The 25,136-nt window shown below is 39.6% G+C and overlaps 1 protein-coding gene across 1 annotated transcript in view; it reads right to left on the reverse strand.

The window, feature by feature from the left end:
- Positions 1-2,146: 2,146 nt before the first annotated feature.
- The window catches only part of CUNH4orf45 (chromosome unknown C4orf45 homolog), a 52,863-nt gene continuing 29,873 nt past the window's right edge, over positions 2,147-25,136 (reverse strand). The window contains exons 4-5 of the mRNA XM_040625510.1: positions 3,471-3,660; positions 2,147-2,158 (exon numbers count right to left, since the gene is read on the reverse strand). Of these exons, the coding sequence (XP_040481444.1) occupies positions 2,147-2,158; positions 3,471-3,660 (202 nt within the window). The remainder of the gene's footprint in view (positions 2,159-3,470; positions 3,661-25,136) is intronic.

The following is a 25,136-nucleotide window of genomic DNA, read 5'->3' on the forward strand; positions in this document are numbered from 1 at the left end:
CCCTGCCCTTGTGTGTTAATTCCTAGAGCTGGGCATCTCCCTCTGCTTTCTGGGGACCTCAAGTCATCAGTTATCCTCCCTTTTTCTCAGCTGCAAGGGTTCAATCTACAGACTTTTTCTATTCAAAGTGTAAACAAAAATTGTTTCTCCCATGTTTTGTCCTGTGTCTCCCTGCCTTGTCTTGATCCCAAATTTCTCTTCCCTTTAACAACTAAGTGTTTTCTAGAGAGGTTTACTTGGCACTCACTTCTTTGCTTCCTACTCATTCTCTGCTTGTTGCCCCCGGGGACCCCTCACAAACTCTGCAGTGTGGTTTGGCCTCCACTTCTCTTCCCATGGGGAGAGCTATGGGTCTACTTTCTTTGCGTCTCAAATGCATCACCTTTTCTCCTTTCTCTTGCCTCTTTCAATCCCTCATTTCTCAACTGAGTTACCAAAATGCCTCAAAACTCATCTCCCTGTCATATCAAACAGGTCCAATCAATCTTCCAGGCTATCTGAACCCCTCCAAAATGAAAGTTTAATACTGTTATTTCTGTTTGAAAGCCCAGTAAAATCCAAGTTCCTTGGCACCCTGCACTCAAATGCCCCAGCTGGTTCCTCTTCCCCAGCCTCCTCACCAGATACCCCTCTTTGCATGCTATTATCTAGCCGGATTAAACCACATGCACTTACCCAAAGGCACTACATTAAAGTTACCTTTGCCCTGCTGTTCTTTCTTGTCTCCCTCTCCCCTTTGGTCCAAGCCCCTCCTGTTCCTAGCTCAGACTGCAATTCCGTATCAAATCCTCAAGCACCTTGCTACTCAAGGTCCTGGACTAGCAACAGCTGGTTTGCCTGGGAGTTCCATAGAAATGCAGATCCCCAGCCCAACTGATTCAGAATCTGTGCCTTCTTTCGATCCCTAAATGATTGATATGCACGTTAAAATCGATGTGAGTGAATGGATGAGGGAAAGGAAGTACTAATCACTGAGATTGTGTCCATGTATTGGAATGAAAGGGGGCAGTGAGAGAATTTGCAAGCCAAGAAATGAGATAGGAATGAATGGTGTTAAAAGTGTGTGTAACATATATGTAAATTTGACAACCCATACATGGCTATTATTTATGTGGGGGGAAAAAAAGAACCAAAAATCAAGAAGGGAAAACAACACATACTGGGAGACAGAACTTGAAATTAAGGGGAAAAAAGAAATTTGGGGAAATACAGTAGAAGCAGTTAAGAAATGTGCCCAATTTGTGCCCGTTTTGTTTTGGATAAATGTATACAAGAATGATACATACTGTTAAATATCATAAATTGCAGTTTTAGAAACATTATAATTAAGATCTAAACTTAGATTTATAAGTAAAGGTCCAAACTCAAGAATGTGAATATAAAATATCCCCATTTTCAACCATCTGTCTTCATGAGAAGAAGGATTTCCCTCAAGTCCCCCAGTACCATTGACAGTTATTTACTCTGTTGAGACTGCTTTCTGCGCGTGGTTTGGATTCCTTCAGTATAAGAATGGAAAATGTGCTGGCACTGCAGCTAAGTATAGTTGAGGCAGCCACTCATTGGTGGCTGGGGTAAAGCATTATGTTGGAGGCTTTACACACATTGTATTTGTTACTTGCTTTGGAATATGTAAGAACACTTGCTTCAAGTTATTTTCCCTGAAGAGGATTTCTATTACAGAGGCGCAAGCTTAAGTACTTATTGAAGTATCTCCACTAGAATCCTGTGGGCTGGTCCAAAAATTGGACTTACGGAACAAGTTTCTAATGTATATCTAGAAATTTAGAATAAAGCCTAGGTTATAAAAAGAGATTGGTTTGGGTGATACAGTATTTTGTTGGTCTCTGAAAGGGAAAAGATGTGACCAGCTGCTCAATTAACCTTCCCAACAATGAGTTAAACTGACATCAGGTGCTTCTTTGATGTGATGCATTGAGAATCACATGATGTGACTTAGCTGAGATCCCTGCCAAAAGCATATAACCTGAATCTGCTCGTGAGAAAACATCAGAACCCAAATTAAGAGCTATTCTACAGAAATGGTCTATACTCTTCAAAGATGTCAGTGTATGAAAGACCAAGACTGAGGAACTGTTCTAGATTGAAGGAGACTGAAGAGACATGAGGACTAAATGTATAAAATCTAGATTGGATCCTGGATGAGGAGAAAACACAAAGGTCATTATTGGGTCAATTAATAAAATTTGATTATGAACTATAGATAATATTGAATCAATGTTAAACTCTGTGGATCTTATCATTGAACTGCAGTTATATGAGAGAACATCTTTGTTCTTAGGAATACACCCTGAAATGTCTAGGGGTAAAGAAAAATCGTGTCTGCAACTTACCGTCAAATGATTTGGAAAAACAAATGTGTGTGTGTTTATGTGTTTATGTGTATATATGTACACACACACACATTTCAAAAGAAAGCATTAAAGCAAATAAACAACTGACTATTCTGGGTAAAGAATATCAGAATTTACTTTGTACTGTTCTTGTTACTCTTCTATAATTTTGAAATCATTCCAAAATGAAAAGTCTTTTAACAGATTTTTTTTAATGCACAAAAATATCTCAGTTGGATTTAGTGAATGATAGGAGGAGGCATTTGGGATCGTTTAATCTATGATTGCTCTAATCCTACACAAAATTAGTTCAGTGATGGAAGTAACTAGCCCAAGCCTCCTCCACACACATTGCAATAAATCATTTCATTTGGACCCAGCCCAAAAATCAGACCACAGAGGAATGCAAGCATCTGAACTGCTCCCCCCCCCCTTTTTTTATATGAAGTGCCCCTGGGGTCAGGACCTACCAAGGAGGACTTCCATGGTTCCCTCACAGAATGTTTCAAATAGATATAATTAACTGCTAATGAATCAGATCTCTGGTGACAGGGGGCAAGCAATATTCTAGGGAGTTGGCAAGATTCTTGGATGGAGCAAGGAGACTCTCTCATGTAGGAAATAGGAATCTCTGAATTAATCCAAGCTACCCCATTCCCTTTCTATCATGGAAATTAGTCATACTCAATATTGAAAAACCCATATAGTGGGCACCTGGGTGGCTCAGTCAGTTAAGCATCTGCCTTCAGCTCAGGTTGTGATCCTAGGGTCCTGGGATTGAGCCCTGCATTGGGCTCCCTGCTCAGCCGGGATTCTGCTGCTGCCCCCCCCCACTCGTGCTCTCTCTCTCTCTCAAATAAATAAATAAATAAATAATCTTAAGGACTGAACTCTACAACCTCTTGTTTTATTCAGCTATAAAGTGGGAATAATACCCACCTACCCACAGTATGGACATTACTGTGGAAATCCAATATAAATTCCAAAATGTTCTGATAGGTTAAAGGGAGCTATAAAACTAATTATTAGTAGTCTTACTACTAAATATCGTTCTCTAATTCATGTTAAAATAATTTTATGTTTTCTGTGATGATTCAGAAAAGCAAATGATCGTACCTCCTCCTTTCTTGGCAGCTGGGGCAGCTTAGGTGATCTGGAAGCTCTTGGCAACGCTGTTGCTCTCTGCCTGACAAGGACAGCTCCTTTGGAATTTCTCTCATCGGTGTTCTCATAATCACCCATATGCCAGGCAATAGAACCACGACTGTATTTTCCTTGCATATCCATAATATCAGGTTTGGGTTGCCTGCAATTGGAACAAATTGGTCGGTTCTCAAATTGGAAAGATCTAGAAACTAGGCCACTACTAGTTTTCAGATAGTTGAGATTTGTCTGTTTCTCTTGTGATTCGAGGTGATTTTTAGCCATAGTGGCTCAAGAAAGCTAGGGACCTGAGCCATCAGCCAGTGTTCTGAGAAGTTTCTGACTCTGCCTACTCCGCCAGATGTGTAGCTGTGGTGGCTCAGGAAACTACCTCCCAGGATAGATACTGATCTAGGAATCTTGTTGATGAAGTCACCCCTGTATCATAACTGATCCTCCTGTCCTTTAGAGCCATACAGACAAGATGCTGAAGGTGGCCTGTTCAAGCTGAGACCTCATGTGGCCTGAGAGTTTGGCAGGATATGGTCCATCCATTTTAAGATCTTAGGCGAATTCAGAAAAACACCAGCTTCATGATTCCAGACTCCGGCTTTGGACAATACGTTAGAGGAAAGATCTACGCTTCTTCCCCATTGAAATCCTCCTCTAGGTTCCAACATCCCTAAATTAGAATACTAAGTCCTGCCTTCCCATTATAAAGGGCCAGCCCTGGGGAAGAGCAAAAAGGATGATAGGATAGGATTTGCCATGTCGTTTGGACGTCTGTGGTACTGAAGAACTTCTTGGAGCTTCTTACCCCACCATCCCTCTCCCTGAGTGCTCAGAGCCTCTTAGCCACTGCAGATTTCCCTTCCTAGAATCTGAGCTTTATGGGCTCCCAAGTTCTTTGGACCAAGATTAGTGGCAGGTTTGCATTACCCTTTGCTCATTCGAGAAGATACGTGCTTACTATATGCCCAGCACCGGAGGAGGTGGTGGGGAGACAGCAATAATAGGCAGACAACAAACAGGTAAGTCAAGTATTGGGAAAGTATCATGAAGAAAACAAAAGCCAGATAAGGACTAGAAAATGCCAGGCTGCTGTTTTTATGGGGGTGGGCTGAGGAGGGGGAGGTAGCACTTGAGCAGAGAGCTTACTGAAGGGAGGGAGCCAGGGATTCTCGCAGTGCACGGGGGTCGGACACTCCCTCCCACGTCCTAGAACCACAGATCCCTGAGCGGGCGGGAGCTGAGCATGTCTTTCTCCAGCAACCCTCCGCTGACACCCCATAGCCTTCAAAATTGAGTCCAAATTCCTTAGCACAGCACACAGGGGTGTGTGCTGTTGCTGTTTGTTTTTCATCTGTTTTCTTTTTTTAAATGGTCTGCCCACGTGGGCCTTTCCGGTCTGTGCTCAGCCCCTCCCTCCTCCCAGACACCCACAGAGCGCTCCATTGTGCGCTCACCCGTCCCTGTGAGAGCTCTGAAGAAGTCACGCTTGCAGACCTTCGGCCTTCTGCTGCAACTCTTCCTTTTGCTTGTAATTCCCTCCCTCCTCCTCTCCTGACAAACTGCAACCGAGGCTTTAAACCTCATCCTTTCTGGAAAGACTCCTTATTCCTATCAGGCAGCACTTTTTCTCCTTTGATAGCACCTTGTATTTGATTTCTTTTGTAGAAACTATTAGAATCTGCTTAAATGTCTAGTGCAGCAGTCTTTCTCCCTCCGAACTCAGGGCTTCTTAAAGAGCCCAGAATGTGTCTCCTTCATCACAAGATCCGCAGTGCTCATTACCTGGCCTGACTGACCGTGGACACTCAGCTAGTCTATGGTGGGTGGAGTAATGAGGAAGGGAGGGAGAAGATCAGAGCTGAGTTACTCTAAAGGTTCCTTCCCTCCCACTCCTCTCCATTTACCTGCTTCTGCAGCCTCTTTTTTTAAAAGATTATTTTTATTTACTTGATATAGAGATAGAGATAGAGATGATAGAGCAAGAGGGCAAGAGAGAGGACATGAGCAGGGGGCAGAGGGAGAGGGATAAGAAGAATCCCTTCCAAGGAGGGAGCCCAACCTGGGGCTCACCCTGGGGCTGGATCCCAGGACTCCAGGATCAATACTTGAGCCAAAGGCAGATGCTTAACCCACTGAGCCACTCAACCATCCTTCTGCACCCTCTTTTTCCTCCTACCCCCAGCAGATGTGGAGGAGTGGATTCCTATAGTCTGGGTTGTCTGAGTGCTATTATTTACAAACACAGATGAATAGCTGGGAATAATTTCAAGGAAGTTTAAAGGACAAGAGAACTAGTGAGTAGAATGTATGGGACAGGTATTTTTTTATAGTAGCTCGATTAATGATTCATAAGAGAATCATTTCATGCAAATGTGCCACATCTTCTATAAAAATGTATTATAACCGAAACTAATATTACACTGTATATGTTAACTAACTGGAGTTGAAATAAAAACTTGAAAAAATTTAATAAAAATAATGTATTATAGAAGTAATTATACTGAATAGAAAAGGAAAATCCTTACATGTAGTCAGATATTTTATTGTCTTCTATTTTAATTTCAGAATATCCTATATCCCTGAATCTTGAATCCCCAGGAGCAATGGAAAGCTAAAAATTAGTTGTATTTCAAAGAGTTTAAAAATCTTACAAAAATAATAGACACATGAACTGTGGAGATTTACATACGCAGAATTGAATTTACAACTGAGCCACCAAAGTCAAAAGGGGTAAATCAAGGAGTAGAAGTTTTGGCTCCAGGATGGTTTGGAGTATGAATGCGAGGCCATCAGCAACGATTCGATGTTATACAAACACTCAGAGGCAAACACGCACACACTCACTCTCTGTCTCTCTCTCTCTCTCTCACACACACACATGCCAAAATAAATAACAAAACCAAATATTCTTCATGTAACAATCTTACTATTCTTACATTAAGTAGGCCCCTAAGAGTCAGATTTTTTTTCTTTTTGAAATAATTTCAAGCTTACAGAAAAGTAGAAGCACAGTCCAAAAGCTTTTTTCCTGAACAATTTGAAGTACATAATTGACATGATACCCACATCCCCAAATACTTGAGTCTGTTAATTCCTACAAATAAGGACATTCTACATAACCTCAATATAACTATCAAAATCAGAGAAAATGAGCACGAGCAATAAAAGCAAAAACAAGCAAGTAGGACTACACTAAGCTAAAAAGCTTCTACACAACCAAAGAAACCATCAACAAAGTGAAAAGACAACCTACAGAATGGGAAAATTTATTTGCAGACCATATATCTGCTAAGGTGTTAATACCCCAAATATATAATTCAAGCAACTTAACAAACAGCAAACAACAACAAATAATAATCCAATTAAAACGTGCAAAGGACCTGAATAGACGTTTTCCCAAAGATAGACAAAGGGCCAACAGGCACATGAGAAGCTGCTCAACATTACTAATCATTAGGGAAATGCGGGTTAAAGCCACAATGAGATATCACCTCATGCCTGTTAGAATGGCCATCATCAAAAAGACAATGGATAATAAATGTTGGTGTGGATGTGGAGAAATGGGAACCCTTGTGCACTGTTGGTGGGAATGTGAATTGGGACAGCCACTGTGGAAAAGAGTATGGAAGTTCATCAAAAAATTAAAAATAGAACCACCATATGGTCCAGCAATTCCACTCCTGGGAGTATATCCAAAGCAAACAAAAACAGCAACTCAGGAAGATAATCTGCTCTCCCATGTTGACAGCAGCATTATTTGCAGTAGGCAAGACATGGAAACATGGATGGAGGAATAAAGAAGTTGTGGTATATATATACAATGGAATATTCTTCAGCCATAAAAAGTGAGGACATCCTACCATCTGTGACAACATGGAGGGACCTTGAAGGCATTACATTAAGTGAAATAAGTCAGACAGAGAAAGACAAATAATGTCTGATCTCACTTATATGTGAAATCTAAAAACAAAAACTACCAAACTCATAGAAAAAAAGAAATCAGACTTGTAAGCAGAAGTGGGAGTTGGGGGGCAGGGAAATTGGAGGAAAGTAGTCAAAAGGTAGAAGCTTCCAGGCACAAGATACAGAAGCACTAGGGGTGTCATGAGCAACATGATGATTAGAGCTAACACAGCTGTGTGATGTGTAGGAAAGTTGTTAAGAGAGTAAATCCTAAGAGTTCTCCTCACAAAGAAATTTGTTTTTCTTTTTTTGAATCCACATGAGATGATGGATTAACTAAACCTGCTTGGTGATCATTTTACAATATATGTAAAGTCTGTCGTGCCCTACGTCTTGAACTTATGCAGGGACGTATGTCAATAATTATTCCCCAATAAAACTGCAGGGCAAAGCAGAGGAAATCAGGAAATTAACATGTTTGTATCGCTACCACCCAATCCTCAGACACCATTCAAGTTTTCCAATAATGTCTGTTTTGCAAAAGGATCTATTTAAGAACCACACGTTGCATTTAGTTTTCTCATCTCTTTAGTCTCCTTAAATCTGGAACACTTTCCCAATCATCCTGCGACTTTCACACAGCCTTGATACTGTGGGAGAACACAGGCCGGTTATTTTGTAGATGTCCCTCAATTTGGGTGAATCTTATGTTTTCTCTCGATTAGATTTAGGCTGTGCGTCCTTGGGCACGAATAACAGGGGATGGCGATGGTGTGGTTTGTCCCGTTACTGGCGAGGTTCACTAAGGTCACTTGATTCAGGTTCTACCCGCCAGGCTTCTCCTTTGTAAAATTACTTTTCCCTTTTGTTATTAGTATTTTGTGAGAAAATACTTGGAATTTATGTAATGACTTCATTCCACGTCAAATGTTCAATTAGTTAATTAATGTCAATATGGACTCAGGATTTCTTATTTTGCGCAATGGGCTATCATCCATTCATAACATTCATTTTATTTCATTTTTTTAATTTTTAAAAAGGATTTTATTTATTTGAGAGAGTGAGTGAGAGCGAGAGAGAACGCACAAGCTGGGGGAGGGGCACAGGGAGAGGGAGAAGCAGGCTTCCTGGTGAGCTGGGAACCTGATGTGGGACTTGATTCCAGGACCCTGGGATCATGACCTGAGCCGAAGGCAGATATTTAACTGACTGAGCGACCCAGGTGCCCCATTACCTAATTCTTCATCCTCAAAAGTAGTCTAAAACATGCAATGGGAATATGTTAAAAACTAAGTAAGTACAGCTGAACCATTAACCAATTTAACCAATTAGGTAAAATTAACTTACTTTGAGACTCCAAGTGCACCTTCACCTGCAAAGACAGGAGAAAGCAAAAAAAAAAAAAAAAAAAAAAAAAGGAGTGCTACAGGCACAAACTGTGTGTTCAAAAATGTTAATAAACTGATGGGGCGCCTGGGTGGTACAGTCAGTCAAGCCACCAACTCTTGGTTTCGGCTCCTGTCATGATCTCAGGGTTGTGAGTTGGAGCCCAGCATTGGCTCCACGCTAAGCACAGAGTCTGCTTAAGATTCTCTTCCTCTCCCCCTGCTCCCCCCCCAAATAAATTTAAAAATAAAATGTTTATAAACTGAAATAGAATTTGGTTGTCAGCCAACTTGTATTGTTATTAAAAGTCTCTTGAGATCAAGTTTCAAAGCCAAAACCAAAAGTGATGATGATCATACATTTAGAAATTGATGTTGGAAGATTCTTTCAAATGCTGGCTGCAGGTAAACAACAATTGTTTGTTTCATGTGTGGCTCCTGGTATTCCGCTAAGCACATCCATACTGGAACTTGGCTTAAGTTGTAGAGCATTCATTTTAATGCTCAGTTTGTCCCAGGTTCAGCTAGAGGGAGCTCTTTCAATCTCACTTCTGTGTCCTTTTGACTGCCCCCATCATTCTTTGGGCACTTCCTTATTTTTTAGCACAAAAAGATGTTCCAGGCTCATCTTTCCCTTCCTCAGCCCTGGAATAATCCATTTCTTGAAGGAACTCTGGTTCTTTTTAGTGGGAAATAGTATTTACAAATGAAGAGCCAGGTGCTAGGCATTCTCTTTGTCTTGAGGTGTCATTGTCACACAAGCTTCTCAGACAGTATTACCTAGGGTTCGTTAACCGGTGTTTGTTCTAGATTCCTCGCTTTCCATATTTGTAGCTCTCTTCTCCTACAGTGACAAACCTGACTCCCATTCTCTTTATGTATCTACTTATTTGATCAGTCTTCCTGTCAAAAACCAATGTCTCGCTGCTACCATCACCCCCTCCACTTTGTGCGTGTTCTCCTCACGACATCTGGGATCCAACACCCCAACTCAGGATGCCCTCTTGCAGTCTTTCTCACCCTACTCTGAACTACCACACTTTGTCTTATCATTTTGTGTTAAAAAATTAACAGTTCAAATAATATAATGTGTCAATTCTGGAAATGAGATTTCCTTCCCCTCCCTAGGGCTGCTTTATTGTTTTTGGTAGTTGTTCAATGACTTTCCTGGACTAATTGTCTAAATTTTGTCATGTGTGCCTTCTAAATTTTCTGCTTGGTTAGCTTAGTGGTCAGCTAATGATTGGATAGAAATTTCCTTAAACGTCTCAAATCAATATGTCTTCTGGCCTTTGTTTGTATTGAGGCATACCTTCAGTGCACTGGCAGGTATCTTATAAGTCCACCTTAGCCTTCATTTCCTGCTTGCATAGAGCTTCAGGATAAGCCAAAGATGAGAGATTAGGACCTTCTCAGATTTTTCCTGAGCATGTGCACAGCACTGTGCATGTTCATAGCCTTCCAGATTTCTAGGAATATGTTGGAGCCTTTCAAAATCCCCTATGGACATCTCATCTCCCAGTTTTTCATTTTAAGATTTTTAAATCCGCTCCTCTTTGCCCCAGCTCGTGCTGTCCCCTCAGGCAGCTGTGGTATTAAACAGTTGCTGATGATGATTTTTGATGAACGCCCATGAGATAGAGCTGTTCACACAGAATCAGGTCAAATAATGACAAAACCTAAGAATGGAGCTTTTCCAGGGATTCTCAAGATGGATCAAACGTGACATTTCTCTGAGCATGAGTCTTCTCAAGGAGCTTCAAATCCATGTTTCCCTTCCAGTGACTATTAGGCTGCTAGTTTTCACAGCTACCATGGTTGTGAGGCTATTGGTTTTTCAAAGGCAAAATGGAGGTGGGAAGGGAGGATGGGAATAGAGCAATTTATTTTTTGTATTTTTTATTAAGGTTTTAATTTTAATGCAAGTATAGTTAGCATACAGTGTTCTCTTAGTTTCAGGGGTACAAGGTAGTGATTCAACGATTATATATCTTACTCAGTGCTCATCATAAATATACTCTTTAATCCCCATCACCTATTTCCCCTATCCCTCCACCCACCTCCCCTCTGGTAACCATCAGTTTGTTCTCTGTACTTAAGAGTCTGTTTCTTGGCTTGTCTCTGGGGAATAGAGCAATTTAAATTTAAAATGCCCAAACATCATTGTTCTTTCTGAGATCCAGTGATTTTTCTTAAAAAAAAATACTTAATGGATTATTGGAAGCATTTATTTATTAACTTCCAATGTTTTGAAAAAAAGTAATTTTGATAATTTTTGCCGCTGCTCTTATTTCTTCTTGGAGGAGCAGATTTTTGGAGGTCCTCACTCTAGCATTCTTAAAGTGCTTCCTAAATTAAATCATTTTGAAGTGAAATGGAGACTGACTATTTAAGGAGAAATTGCCTGTGTCTTCTGTTTCCACTTCTTCATTTTCACCTCCTCCATACACTGCATTGTCTTTGTGTTGCCATTACTTCATTGTGATAATTCTTACCTCAGCCAACAGCAACTCCTTTCCATCTGCCAGATCAAATCATCTTTTTTCAGACTTTCTAGTATGACTTCCCAGAACCATTTGCAATTGTTGACATTATCTTCCTCCCACTTAGGCTTCTAGAGCTCTTCTCTTTATGTCTCTCCTCTTCTTGTATTACTTCATCTACATTTCTTTTGGAAGAATCTCTTTTTCTTTTTTGCTCCTTTATCATTGGTATTCTCCCAGAATTCCATTCTTGAGTCTCATCTCTTGGTACACTACCACCCATCTCCAAACCAGGAAATGGCATTTACATCCAGTGACCCAACCAACAGCAATATACTGATGTATAAAATTTCTATTTTCACCTCTATAACTTAAATAGAAATTCCAAGCTCCTTTCTGATCATAGTACCAGGATACCTCATAGCTAGTAATAATTTCTAGCATTCATTAAGATATATGAGCTTCTGGACACTATGCTAGTTGCTTGATATGTATTACCTCTCATCTCATAATAATCCCATATGGTGATATCATTTTCTGCTTTTCACATCTGAGGTTAGATTGATTAAATACTTCATCCAAGATCAAACTGGGACTTGAACTCAGAGTTGTCAGATTCTGAATTTATGCAATTTCATCTGTAAAATGGGGATATTATTATAATACTACTCTTTATGAGAGTTAAATGAGTTAATACTTATAAATCACTTAAAATGGTATCTGGCCCATGGTAAAATTTCAAGAAAGTGTTGGCCATATATTGCTTCTCAACTCATCTCCCCATCTCCCTATTTCTTATCCCTCTTCAAATACCCTCTCCTTCCTGTATTCTGTTTTGGTCAATGACATAACCGAATAGCCAGCCACCCAGAAGAGATCATAAGAACTGCCTTTGACTTTTCTATCCCCTCCATTTCTCTACATTTAATTGCTTGCCAAGTGTCACTGAGTCTTTCTCTAAACCATCTCGCCATCCCCACCTCTATAATTCTGGCTCCCTTCATTGTAATGATGAGAGTATCACTTAACTTGTCTTCCTTCCTTCAGGCTCCCTTTTCTCTGTTCCATCCATTCAGCAAACAGTTTTCTACACCCCTTATGTGCCAGGTATCCTTTCTAACACACAGATTTGATTATATCACTTCCTTACTTAAAAACATAAAAACAACAGTTTGTTGCCTACAGAATTAAGCACAAAATCTTTAGTATGGAATTTGAAACACTACACAATCTGGCCCCTGTGCTGCAGTTCCAGTCTTGCCTCCCACCACACCCCTCAACCAGTACCCTGTTTTAGCTACACCAGACTCCCAGTCATTTCCTCAGCACATCATGAGGGTTCACTCCTCCATGCCTTTGCTTATGCGATTCCTTATGGCTGGGAGTTCCTTTCCTAGCTCCACTTTTAAGCCCTCCTTTTCATATCTCATGCAGCCTTTATAATGCAGCGCATGTTACCTCTCCTACAAAGCATTCCTGAATAGCTGCCTGACCTTCCACAGTGGGCCACAGTCATGTGCGCTTTTGTTCCCCATACTACTACTACTATGTTGTTCATACCTATTATACTTGGTGTCATCATGGTGACTCTCAGTAAGTCTGTAAGTAAAGGGAAGGAACTGTTTCTTACTTTTTTGTGTTTTCAATGTCTAGTAGAGTTCCTGACACAGAACATGTTTTCAGTCAATTTTGCTTGCTTCTATAAAGATACAAAGAAAAAAAAATGCTTTGTCGTCATCTCCAGCGAGGGGGTCTGTGACGGTGCACGATAGAGGGTTTGGCATGACGTGGAATTGATTTTAAGTTCATACTCTCCCTGTTGCTGTTTGAATTTTTTAAACCGTGAGCAGGTATTATTTTTATAATAAAACATGTCTGAATTTTCCTTAAAAATTGTTGGTTACTTGGAAAATGACCAAAATTTTCCTCACAGCCTGGGCAGCAGAGAAATGGGCTGAGAAGATAAAACAGATTCAGTGCTAAGTTAGGAAGTAACTGGCTGGGCCTCGCTTATGTAACCATCTAAACCTGATGGGACAAACAACTCTCATTTAGACACTTCTGCCAGAGAAAATACTCTGGAGAGCTGAGGACAGGGCTCTGCTAGGGGTGGGGCTCTGCTTAGTCTTTGGGGTTCCCACCTTTTTGTGACTAGAGCTGGACCCATAGGAGACTCTGGGGCAGCCACTTTGATTCATGACCAAACAAGTCAATGAAGTCTCAGTACGTTGGCGAAATAACCAGCCTAAATTAATATGTTTACTTAAACGGATCAAAGTAGCTGGTTATTCTGGAGATTGACCACCCAGCATCAGTCTTGCCCAGGAGCGAAGCTTTTTCCACTATTTGGACATCTTTTGGATTCCCTCTGGTTGGCTAAAAATAGTGCTAATAAGTGGTAAAATTACGGTCTTCTGGATTCCACAGTTAAGGAAACAAATTACTAACTGTTTAGGTTCCAGTGAGTCAGTCTGGTCGCCTAATATAGACCCAGAAAACAGTTATTTGCTTGAGTTTCAAATAGAGAAATATATGGAAACTTCCCTTGAGGGCCTCAGTATTTTCTGTGCAGTGTCACAAAGGGATGGAACGGTACCTGTCTAGCCTGTGAGGAGACTAGTGCTGTGTCTGGTCAGTATATATGGTGACTGAAAAGCACGACGACCTATTTTCTCAGCATGCGAGTTACCTTAAATGTTTGCTTTCTCACAGGGTCATTGGTTTCTGCTCTTTCCATTTCCAGAAGTACTCAAAAGCCGTTGATGGCACATGGAAATTTTTGAGAAAAACATTTAGAAACCATTTGGCAGGATCTCTGCTTTCTGGGAGAACAGGCCTTCTCTCCCTGTTATTTTCTCTTTGGAACATTTGCAAGAAAATAAGACCCCTGTTTTTGAAAGATCTTTCTGAATTTATGGTGTCGTCTACACCTAAAGTCAGACTCTGCCAAGGAATTAGCATTAGGGCTTTAAAGATGTTTTTAATTGTATTTTTCCTTTTCTGAATTGGCCTTCTACATCGATGGAGTGGGTGTTCCTGCTGACATAGGCATCCACATATGTCGTGTGATTTCAGAGACACCAGCTGCCCGAGAAAATACTCCCTTCGACCCTCCCTTGCTGTTTCCTTTTATTCCACAACCAGAGACCAGGCTTTCAGTGCACACAGTCGGGGAGAGGCACTACAAAGCATTTCACCTGGCCCTTCTAGAGAGAATGGATCTCGAAGGGGCAGTACCACGAAGGAGAAACTGAGGAAATTGGGGTGCCACAGGTCAGCATTTAGTTAAGTCCAACCTTGTTTCTTACACTGTGATCTTCCTTCTCTCCCTGGCCCTATAGAATCATGCACAATGATGTTTTGTCTTGTTTCCAAAAGACCTAATCTTAATCTTCTGGGTTAACACATGTTTGATCCTATATCAATGGCTGTCATAGAGCTGATTAAAAACATGACATTTTCTGAGTATTTCATATTTGAACAAACAAAATGAGTGTGCAATTATATTTAGCAGTTATTAATGGAGAAAAATTTAATGCTAATAGAATTTGTCCTAGGTTAGTTGTTGCCCAGGAGACTCTTACTGAGTGTAAAGAAAAAGAGGCTTATGGAAGAAGCTAATTTTTAGTAATTCACAACCAAAGGAGCTTATAGAGATTTATCTGGAAGGCATATGTCATGCTTACTTGTTTAATGTTCTGTCTTCAGGATACTAGGAAAATTGAGGTGCTGCCTCTGAGTTGTAACTTAACCTATTTAAGATAGAAGTCCAAAGTAATATTCAACTGAATGATTAGGACAATTTGAGTAATTTATAGCATTGAAGATCCAGAGCTATCTATCTGCTGATTTTGTCTTTAGACAGCTATAGTCTTCGCTAGAGTGTATTGACCAAATACCTAGTCTGTGTTTGGCAATGTAGCAGGTCCTCTGGGGGGGTCTTACAGAAAGCTGAGAGTCTACATAAAATGGACACATGTCAAAAGGACATTAGTATAAGAATAAGCAATTGCTTATTTACTGCTGTACCCATGAATGAGTGAAATCCTTACTAAGAGCTTATCTGATTACAATACATTTCATGACAAAGTTAATCATTCATGATGAAATGTAGAAGATAAATTTTTATATTTGTTTGAATCTTTTATTCTTGTTTAATAGTTCCCTCCTTTCCAAAATAGCAAAAATGCCTATGATCAGTTTTATGTCATTAACAATTCAAAACCAAATTTATTACATGGGTCTGCGTATCTATGGGCACAAACTGTTTTGCAAAAGTAGGTGGGATTATTTAAATTTATAAACAAAATGTGTGTAATTCACACTAGTATGAAACATATACTGTCTCAAGGATAGAAATGAAATTGCTTCTCAAAGGAGTGTTTGGGAAAACACGAGAGAAGTCTTTCCAAACGGCAGCGTATTTCAAACATGAGAATATTGCTTAACAGCTATTTTTAAAGGACTGAAAGAGATCGCTAACTGTAAGAGTATTTTTCTTTTAAGTAGAAAAAGCCCACTCTCAGACTTTCTTCTAGAAGGAGAGTATCAAAGGCTTGTGCAGTTCCGTAAAATTACACACACCATCTGCTTCAGACCTCAGATTGGGATCGTTTTGGTTTGATTTATTGTTTTATTTCATAGGAAACACAACCACTTTATTCAAAAGGCTGGTTAAATAGTCTACCGCTATGTTGAAGTAAAGAATTAATTGAAACAAGAAAGATTTTGCATTACCCTAAATGAACACTTTTTCATGACTTTGCCAGATTGTGAAAAATGCTGTCCTTGCCACAGTGATGTCACCAGCACGTTGCTGGTTGCCCTTATGGGTGCCAGCTGGGCTTCCCGTTCCACGGGTTATGCAATCGAAATCCAACATGTTGTCTTCCTGTGCAGAATAACGTCCTCCAAAAGGTTCCTGTTGCCAAGAGCGTGTCCACAATGTAGAAATACACAGAGGTGTTTATTGACTCTCATTCTGTATTTTTAAATGATTTATGTGAAGTGACTATTTCTCGTGCACGTGGCCTCGGAGGGCGCCATCCAAAATCTTACCAGAAATGCAGCATATTGGATTGACGAGGGTCACCTATTAGGAATGTTAAATATAATTCCTAGTGTTGCTAGAGATAGGGGAGATTTTGCATAAGACATTCAGGAAGTTCTGCCAATCTGAGCAGCTAAGGAGTCCTGAAATATCAAGTCCAAGGCTTCTCTTGGTGCTGGTGCTTCCTGGGCATCGCTTACTTATTTGTGGGAGGAAAGGAGAACGACGAGGGGAAGCAAGGAGAGCAACATTGATTTCAGCTGCTTGGCAGAAACCCAGGTGAAGGTTAATTGGGAGACTACAACAGTATTGACACAACTTCGTTTTGGACAAGTTTTATCTATCCAGATGGTGAATCTTGACCTTTATCAACTAAGGATAAAGTTGATACAATTACTTTTTAATTACTTTGGAAATTTGAATATTATACACAAAAACAGACAAAATAGTTTAAAGATCCCTAGGCACCCATCACCCAACTTCAAACACTTTTGATTGATAGCCAGTCTTATTTCACTTCTACTTACTAATCTTTCCCCACCAAGACATCATATCTTATAGGTATGACTCTCAAAAATTTAAAAACTCTTTTTCTTTAACATAGTCACCATGCTGTAATTTCTCCAAAAAGCTTTACAGTTTGACCGTATATTCAGTATCCAAAATTTTAGTTGTCTCATAAATGCTATATTTTTGATAGTTTGTTAGAAACGAAATCCAAGTAAGTTTCACACCTTGCATTTGGTTGATAAATCTTTTGAGTTTCTTTTCATTCATAGGTTCTGTTTCATCTCTTTGCTCGTCCTCCTTCTGCTGCCCTCCCCACTGCCTCCTTTTCTCTCTCCTTCTCTTTCTCACTATTTATTTGTTGAAGTGACTGGGTCACTTGTCCTATAAAACTTCCCACAATATGTTTTTCTGACATCTCCATGATGTCATTTAACATTTTCTGCTGCCATCTTATTTCCTATACATTGTTAGTTGGATTTAGAGGCTTGATCTAAGTGAAGTTGGGTTTTGGCAGCAAGACTGCTGTATTAGTTTGCTGAGGTTTCCATAACAAAATACCGCAGACTGGGTGGCTAAAACAATAGAAATATATTTTCTTACTATTCTGGAGGCTAGAAGTCCAAGCTCAAGGTGTTGGCAGAGTTGGTTTCTTCCGAGGCCTCTCTCCTTGGCTTATAGATGGTACATCATCTCCCTGTGTCTTCACATGATCGTCCCTCTGTGTGTGTGTGTGTGTGTGTGTGTGTGCGCGCGCGTGCGCTCAAATCTCCTCTTTTAAGGACATCAGTCATATTGGATTAGGGCCTAACCTAATGACCTCATTTTAATTTAATTACGTCTTTGAAGACGCTACCTCCAAATGCAGTCACATCCCGAAGTACTAGGGGTTAGGACTTCAACACATGAATTTTGGGGGGGACACAGTGCAGCTCATAATAACTTTCCAGGTGGTGGTATTCTCTTCCATCAAGAGGTACATAATATCTTATCATTTCTCTTTTGAGGTTTTGGTAGCCATTGATGATGAATCCCTAGATTCATCAATTTATTGGTGTTTGCAAAGAGCTGATGCCCTAATTCTGTTGTTCCTTCTTTATTAGCTAGATTACAATGATTTCTAAAAAGTCATCTCATCTTCTATTTGGTTTGCAGTGGTACAGTTAATATGAGAAAGGCAAGATTAATATTTCTTTCCTTGTATTTACCCATTTTTTAAAATAATAAGTTGTTTTATTGGAATCCTGCAATGTGGCCAGTTTGTTGTGGTTTTTAAAGTAGCCACTATGAGTTCATAAATGTTCACGTATATGTATGTATGATATCTATTACTCCATTGTGGTTATTACCCTTTTCTTCCAGTTGTCCTATTTTTGGCTGATGGGATTCTCTTCAAGTTTGGCTCCTAGGTCCCTTAGACAGGACTGTAGCAGTTTTGGATAGTTTCTTCATCCGGTATGGCATGATGTACTATGGTCCTGTTTTCCATTTCTTTCTCCAGATCCAGAAGCAATCATTTCTCCAAAAGCCCCAATTCCTTTTAGTGGAAAAGTTATTCGAAGATTAGAATCTCAAGGTACCTGGCTGGCTCAGTTGGTAGAGCGTGCAACTCTTGATCTTAACATAGTGAGTTCAAGCCCCACGTTGGGTGTAAAGCTTACTTAAAAATAGATACAAATCTAGGTATACAGATAGATAGATAGATAGATAGATAGATAGATAGATAGATAGATAGATAGATAGTAGAATCTGAGTAGTAGAGGAGCTCATAGCTACCGAGTTGGTTCCTATGTCTAGGTCTTCAGAGTGAATAGAGTGAGGAAAAAAATATATGTAAACACATACAATCATACCGATATGTACATATATATCTTCCAATCACATTCAGGGATTGTTTTTCAGTTCTTTTATCTTAACATCTGTATTTCCTTTCTCCCACTCCAGGAATCCTGGTACTCAACCAAACCGGGAATGATTGAATAAGAACACCACATTCTTGCTCATTTGCTTTGTCCCACAATACACCCACAACAGAGTCAGAGTAACACCACCAACACGTCCACCCAGCGTTTTGCAGTTCTTTTTGTTCTTGGAGTGTACCCCACCAGAGATTTGTACTCACATGACTGTGCTTTACAGTCCGTTGGGTTAGTTCCTCTCTGTGGGGTAACCCATCAACTGGGTACATGTCTAGTTTTTTTTAATTTTGTATTTAAATAAATTTATTTTATAAATGAAAGGTAAGATATGAGGTAAGATATGTATCTTACCTGTAAGTTACGCACATGGTTCCAAAGTCAAACCAAGTGTTGTTTTCCTAATTCTTTTCTTGTTACCATACGTATGTAACCTCCAACCAGAAGGGTTGGATGGTGTCATGGTAGATTTGCAGGAGTAGGTGAAGCCAGAATCATGTCCTACTGAACAGCTGCAGAGAGGGAATTTGATTCTGGGAGAAACTGTCTTGAAGGCCTTAGCTGGGCTCAGTGAAGAAAACATTTGTTCTGCCACCCACCATGTAATTCATCTTTGAATTTTAATGAGTTAGCCTTTAGGCTGCTAGACAGAAAGCAAGCTGCAGCATTCTGTAAAATCCTACCGTCTTTATGCATTGCTATAGAAGCCAGAAATGAAAAGTTTTGTCAAATATGTGATAATGTGCTACAAGGTAATGTATCTGAATATGTGAAGTTCCATCTCTAAAGTGATAGCAATCCCACTACAGCAGTTCTAGAAGCTAACTGCTACCCATGCTTCAAGCTCAGGGGATCTTATGAAGCCTTCCTGATCCTCCTGCAAAGTTTTGTTTCCCAGATACATGTTTTCCTGTACCTTCTAAAATACTCCTGTTGTATTGTAAAAGGCATTGTACTTCAATGTTACACTTTTGTTAAGTATCTAAACACAACACCAGACAACAGCAGAAATAGGTAATCAATAAATATTGATTGACTCAATATTTCTATCACTGCATCCTAATATACTCTAGTATAATTATCTGTTGATGTATCTCTTCCCTCCATAAGATAATTTTTTGAGGGCAGGAGTTGTCTTATTTCCTCAGTATTACACTTGCCCATAGTTTGGATGGAATAATGAATAGGGGTGATACTACTGAAAACTGAATTAGAATTCTTGAGTATAAACACAAGATGCTCTTGAGGATCACATTATAAGTATGAGGCAACATTTAAAGATAAATTGATGAATAACACACTCATAAATTCTCAACTGGCTTAATACTACAGCCTGACATCTGTACCCTTAGACTATATAAACGTAATATGAATGTTCCTGTATACTTCATTCTATATTATTTCACTTTAAAAATAGTTAATTGTGTAGTCCATCTGGAATTTATCTTATTATATGTTATGAAGTATAGAGGTAATTTTACTTTTTCTAAAAGTTGAGCCAGTTGCCCCAACTCCAGTTTTCCTTGGGTCCTATGTCACGGTGGATAACTCTTCCATGGGACATTAGATATCCTTGCTGATATAGACATGTACTCTCCTACCTCAGATGAGCCTTCAGTACTCTACAGAACAGCAAGCTTTTTACTCATCCTTAGTGTGCATCTTCAACAGCTGCCCTAGACCTTCCTTGTTTCCTCAGGACTCCTACTTGCATCTCATTCCCACTATTTTCATTGGTCCTCTAGAGGACAGAGCCTTGCATAACACTTCATGGACCACTGAATTGTACTCATAAGAATGATTAAAACAGTATTTTATGGGGGGCGCCTGGGTGGCACAGTCATTAAGCGTCTGCCTTTGGCTCAGGGCGTGATCCTGGAGTTATGGGATCGAGCCCCACATCAGGCTCCTCTGCTATGAGCCTGCTTCTTCCTCTCCCACTCCTCCTGCTTGTGTTCCCTTTCTCGCTGGCTGTCTCTATCTCTGTCGAATAAATAAATAAAATCTTTAAAAACAAAACAAAAAAAACAAAAAAAAAACAGTATTTTATGTTATATATATTTTACCACTATAAAAAAAATCTATACACAAGGAGTCCATCAAGAACACTGAGGCCATCAGGTCTCTACTCCTTCAACTACCACCATCAATACCTACCCCACACTTACATGTACAAGAACATCCCCACCTACATAGCCAAAGAAACCCTATCTTCTTCCTTTCGGTCTCTGGAAATGAGGGAGTTTTTCTCATCTGGGGTCTCCACATTGACCCCGGGCCTTGAACCCCTAGTTGCATCACCACTTACCCAGGAACATTGCTCCACAGTAGTGAAAACTTCTCTAGGATAACATTTCTCCCATCCTAAAAAAGCCTACACTTGGCCCTTTATCCCCTCTAGTTGCTATTATATTTTCTTCTGTTCTTATCCAAAATTTTTCAAAACCATGCCTGTACTTGTTGACTCCATCTTCCATTCATACTTCAACCCATTCTACTGGAGCTTCCATCCCTCTCTTCCTTCCACTTTTCCCAACTTGTTCTATTTATTCTGGTCTCACTATGTTCTCTGATGACTTTCTGTCTACTTTCTTCAGTAGACATTGAACTGAACAATTCACATCTTATTTCACTTTGGACATCTGATTCTCCTGGTTCTCCTCTATTTCCTCTATGTTTCTTCTTTTTTTAAAAAAAGATTTTATTTATTTTTTTGAAAGAGAGAGAGAGACAGTGACAGAGAGCACAAGCAGGGAGGAAAGGGAGAAGCAGGCTCCCTGCTGAGCAAGGAGCCCAATGTGGGACTCGATCCCAGGATCCCGGGATAATGACCTGAGCCGAAAGCAGACGCTTAACTGACTAAGCCACTCAGACACCCCTTCTATGTCTTCTTTCATGGCTCTTCTCTTTTTTCAAACACTAAGAGTTTGAATTCCCTACAATTCTGTCTTTATTTCTCTGGTCTTCCCTATTCTCATCCACTCATGTTTTTTCAGATACAACAGAATTATGATGACAGAAAAAGCTCCTCAGCACAGCTCTTTCATGTAGTTTCACATATTTATCTATCTTCTTCTTACTGGATGTCCTACAGGTACTTCAGATCCGCCTGAACTCATCATCTCATCACCTTCTTCCCTTTAATGGAGATGCTCCTTCTATGCTTGGTCTCAGTTGGTCCACTATCTAATAATTCACTCTGACTAGAAATCGGGAGTTGTCGCTGCCTGCATTATTAATTTCATCTCCTACATCCAATACCTAAGTCCTGCCAATTTTTGTCTTTCTTCATTCTGGACTTTGTTCCTTCCTTTGCATCTTAACTCCTATCTCTCTGGATTACCATCATTCTCCTGGGCCTAAAAGACAGACTCCTGCCTGGTCTTGCCTGTCTCCAGTAATGCCCCTTCATACACATCCCCTACCCAAAATTTAAACATGACTTTATCACTTTGGGTACTGTGTAAAAAAGGAGGGGTGGATAAAATTTGAATTTCTTCTTGGGGTTCTCCATCCTCTAAAAGTCAGGAATCAAGAGTGAACTCTTGAAACTAATATTACAGTGCATCTTAACTAACTGGAATTTAAACAAAAACTAAAAACAAAAAGAAAAGAAGTGAACTCATCTAACTCCTGACTCAATTCTGGCTTCACCTGTCCCTGCACCATTCATAACACTTTGGGATTCAGTAGCACTGAAATATTTGTGCATCCATCAGTGTTATTTATCACTTCTGAACTTCTATTACTGGTATCTGCTCTTCTTAAAACACTCCTTCCATGCATCCCCACTCATCCCCTATTATCTAACCTCACCTTTTCAGACTCCTCCCCTCACCCCTGTGCTCGGTTATTTGCATAATACACCTGTGCAGCTATAGCATTGCTCTGGACGTGTTTTAGAATTATCTATACATCTTTCTTCCCCACTACACTATGTATGAGCTGTTTGATGGAGAGGATAGTGCCCCAAACTTATTTATTGATTAATTGACTCAATAAATGAGTGGTCTAATTAAAGCCTATAAACTAAATTAGTCAGAAGAGGGTATTTCCTCTTTAAATATCAAGGAGACTAATTTGGAATAAAATTTATGCTGAACAGGGGCGTCTGAGTGGCACAGTTGTTAAGCGTCTGCCTTTGGCTCAGGGCGTGATCCCGGCGTTACCGGATCGAGCCCCACATCAGGCTCCTCCGCTGTGAGCCTGCTTCTTCCTCTCCCACTCCCCCTGCCTGTGTTCCCTCTCTCGCTGGCTGTCTCTATCTCTGTCAAATAAATAAATAAATAAATAAATAAATAAATAAATAAATAAATAAATCTTTAAAAAAAATTTTGTGCTGAACAAGAACTTTCCTTCTGCTTATTAATAATTTCAAAATATCCCTGCTACAGGAGCTCTTGTGGGTTGTTTTTTGTTGTTTTTTTTTTGCTTTGTTTTTTGTTTGTTTTCCCCCGTCTTTTAAATATCCCATCTGGGCACTGAAGCTCTCTTTCTCATCACTGTGCTCAATGAATGTTTGGGGAAATGTACCAGAGCCCTCATGATGACTTCAATGAGAAATTATATGCCACAGATAATAAATTCACCACTACTAACAGCTGAAGTTTTTCTAACCTCAAATTTTTTGAAATAGTTTAACCCCTCACCAGGAAGATGGTAAAAAAAAAATTTTAATGATCATTTTTTTTAAAGCAGAAAGCAAATAATGTATCTCAAAATAGTGCTCTTAGAGAAAATTTTATAGAAGAGAATAAAATTAGAATTCATCACTTTCGAGGTGATAGTTTTAAAAAATGAATAGAAAGCCTTAAAGTGGCTAATTCTGTGGTCATTTTGAGACTTTCTTAAAATGGGGAAGGGAGCTAATCTTTTGCATGTCAGATCCATGCTTGGGTGCTTGACTTCCGTTGACTCTTCATTCTCAAGACAAGCCTATGAGATAGATACTATCACTCCCCCTTTTCCTTTGAAACTGAGGCTCAGAGAGCATCTACATTTCATAGATAAGGGAATTAAACCCAACTCTGTCCAATTTCAGAGTCTTGCTCTTCCAGATATGGGAACCTGAAGTTATGAATGGGCTTAGAATAAAAAGTAAAAGAAGTAATGAGGGGAACCTGGGTGGCTCAGTCAGTTAAGTACCTGACTCTCCATCTCAGCTAAGGTCTTAATTCTCAGGGTTGTGAGTTCAAGGCCTGTGTTGGGCTCCATGCTGGGTAAGGAGACTACTTTAAAAAAGTAATTGTGTTCAGGGGCGCCTGGGTGGCGCAGTCATTAAGCATCTGCCTTCGGCTCAGGGTGTGATCCCAGCTTTCTGGGATTGAGACCCACATCAGCGTTCTGGGATCAAGACCCACATCAGGCTCCTCCACTAGGAGCCTGCTTCTTCCTCTCCCACTCCCCCTGCTTGTGTTCTCTCTCTCACTGGCTGTCTGTCTCTGTCAAATAAATAAATAAAATCTTTTTAAAAAAATAAAATAAAAAATAAAAAAGTTATTGTGTTCAATTAGCCAACATATAGCTAATTGAACATAATGAAAAGCGGGAATGATAATAAGTAATGCATATTAAATGGACTGGAGTGATTATTATTCTGTTGCTTCGTCTGGTAATATAGATATTAGCTAAGTGATACTATTGATCTTTCATGAGCCATTTATATAAATGTTGGTGATGTAAGAATGTTTAAAATTACCATGATCAGGGCATGTTTGTGGCTTCACAAAATTGAATAGGTAATAGTGAAATAAAGACAATCTGAGCCCTTGTAACTCATCCTCGTTTTTCTGTACTCTTTTCAGTACATAAACTCTGTTTGCCTGGGCCTAAAATTTTAGCTCATCTGTTTACTATTAGTTTGCAATCCGTGCTTGAATTTCATTGCCATAAACCATTTTGTGAGGCCCAGCAGCTGCGCTCTCAGTACCCTGAGAGCTCTTTCTCCCTTGGGTTGAGAGGTCTCTTGAACAGGCTCTAAGAGCTACAGTTCTGATATCTGAAATGCTGAGAAATTATAGATGATAAGCCAGGGAATTGATAGCGCCTCTTTCTTACGCACATCAGACATCTGTATCTTTCATAAATTATACAGAGAATAATGCGTGGTAAAGCGCCACATTCAGAAATGAACTAAATTTTTCTCCACCTGGGCATCAAGTGGTAGCCTAGTAAGTTTCTTAAGAATAACAGCACCGCCTTTTACCCATTGGTTGTTATATGCAACTAATGAATCAAAAACTTATGATGTACTATATGCTGGCTAACTGAACATAATAAAAAAAATTAAAAAAGAAAAAGAAAGGTAACCAAATATACATTATATATATATAAAGAATATATATTCTATATATATATTCTATATATATATTCTATATATATAT

Source organism: Ursus maritimus, unplaced genomic scaffold, assembly GCF_017311325.1.
Source record: "Ursus maritimus isolate PB19 unplaced genomic scaffold, ASM1731132v1 scaffold_11, whole genome shotgun sequence".
Classification (NCBI taxonomy): Eukaryota; Metazoa; Chordata; class Mammalia; order Carnivora; family Ursidae; genus Ursus; species Ursus maritimus.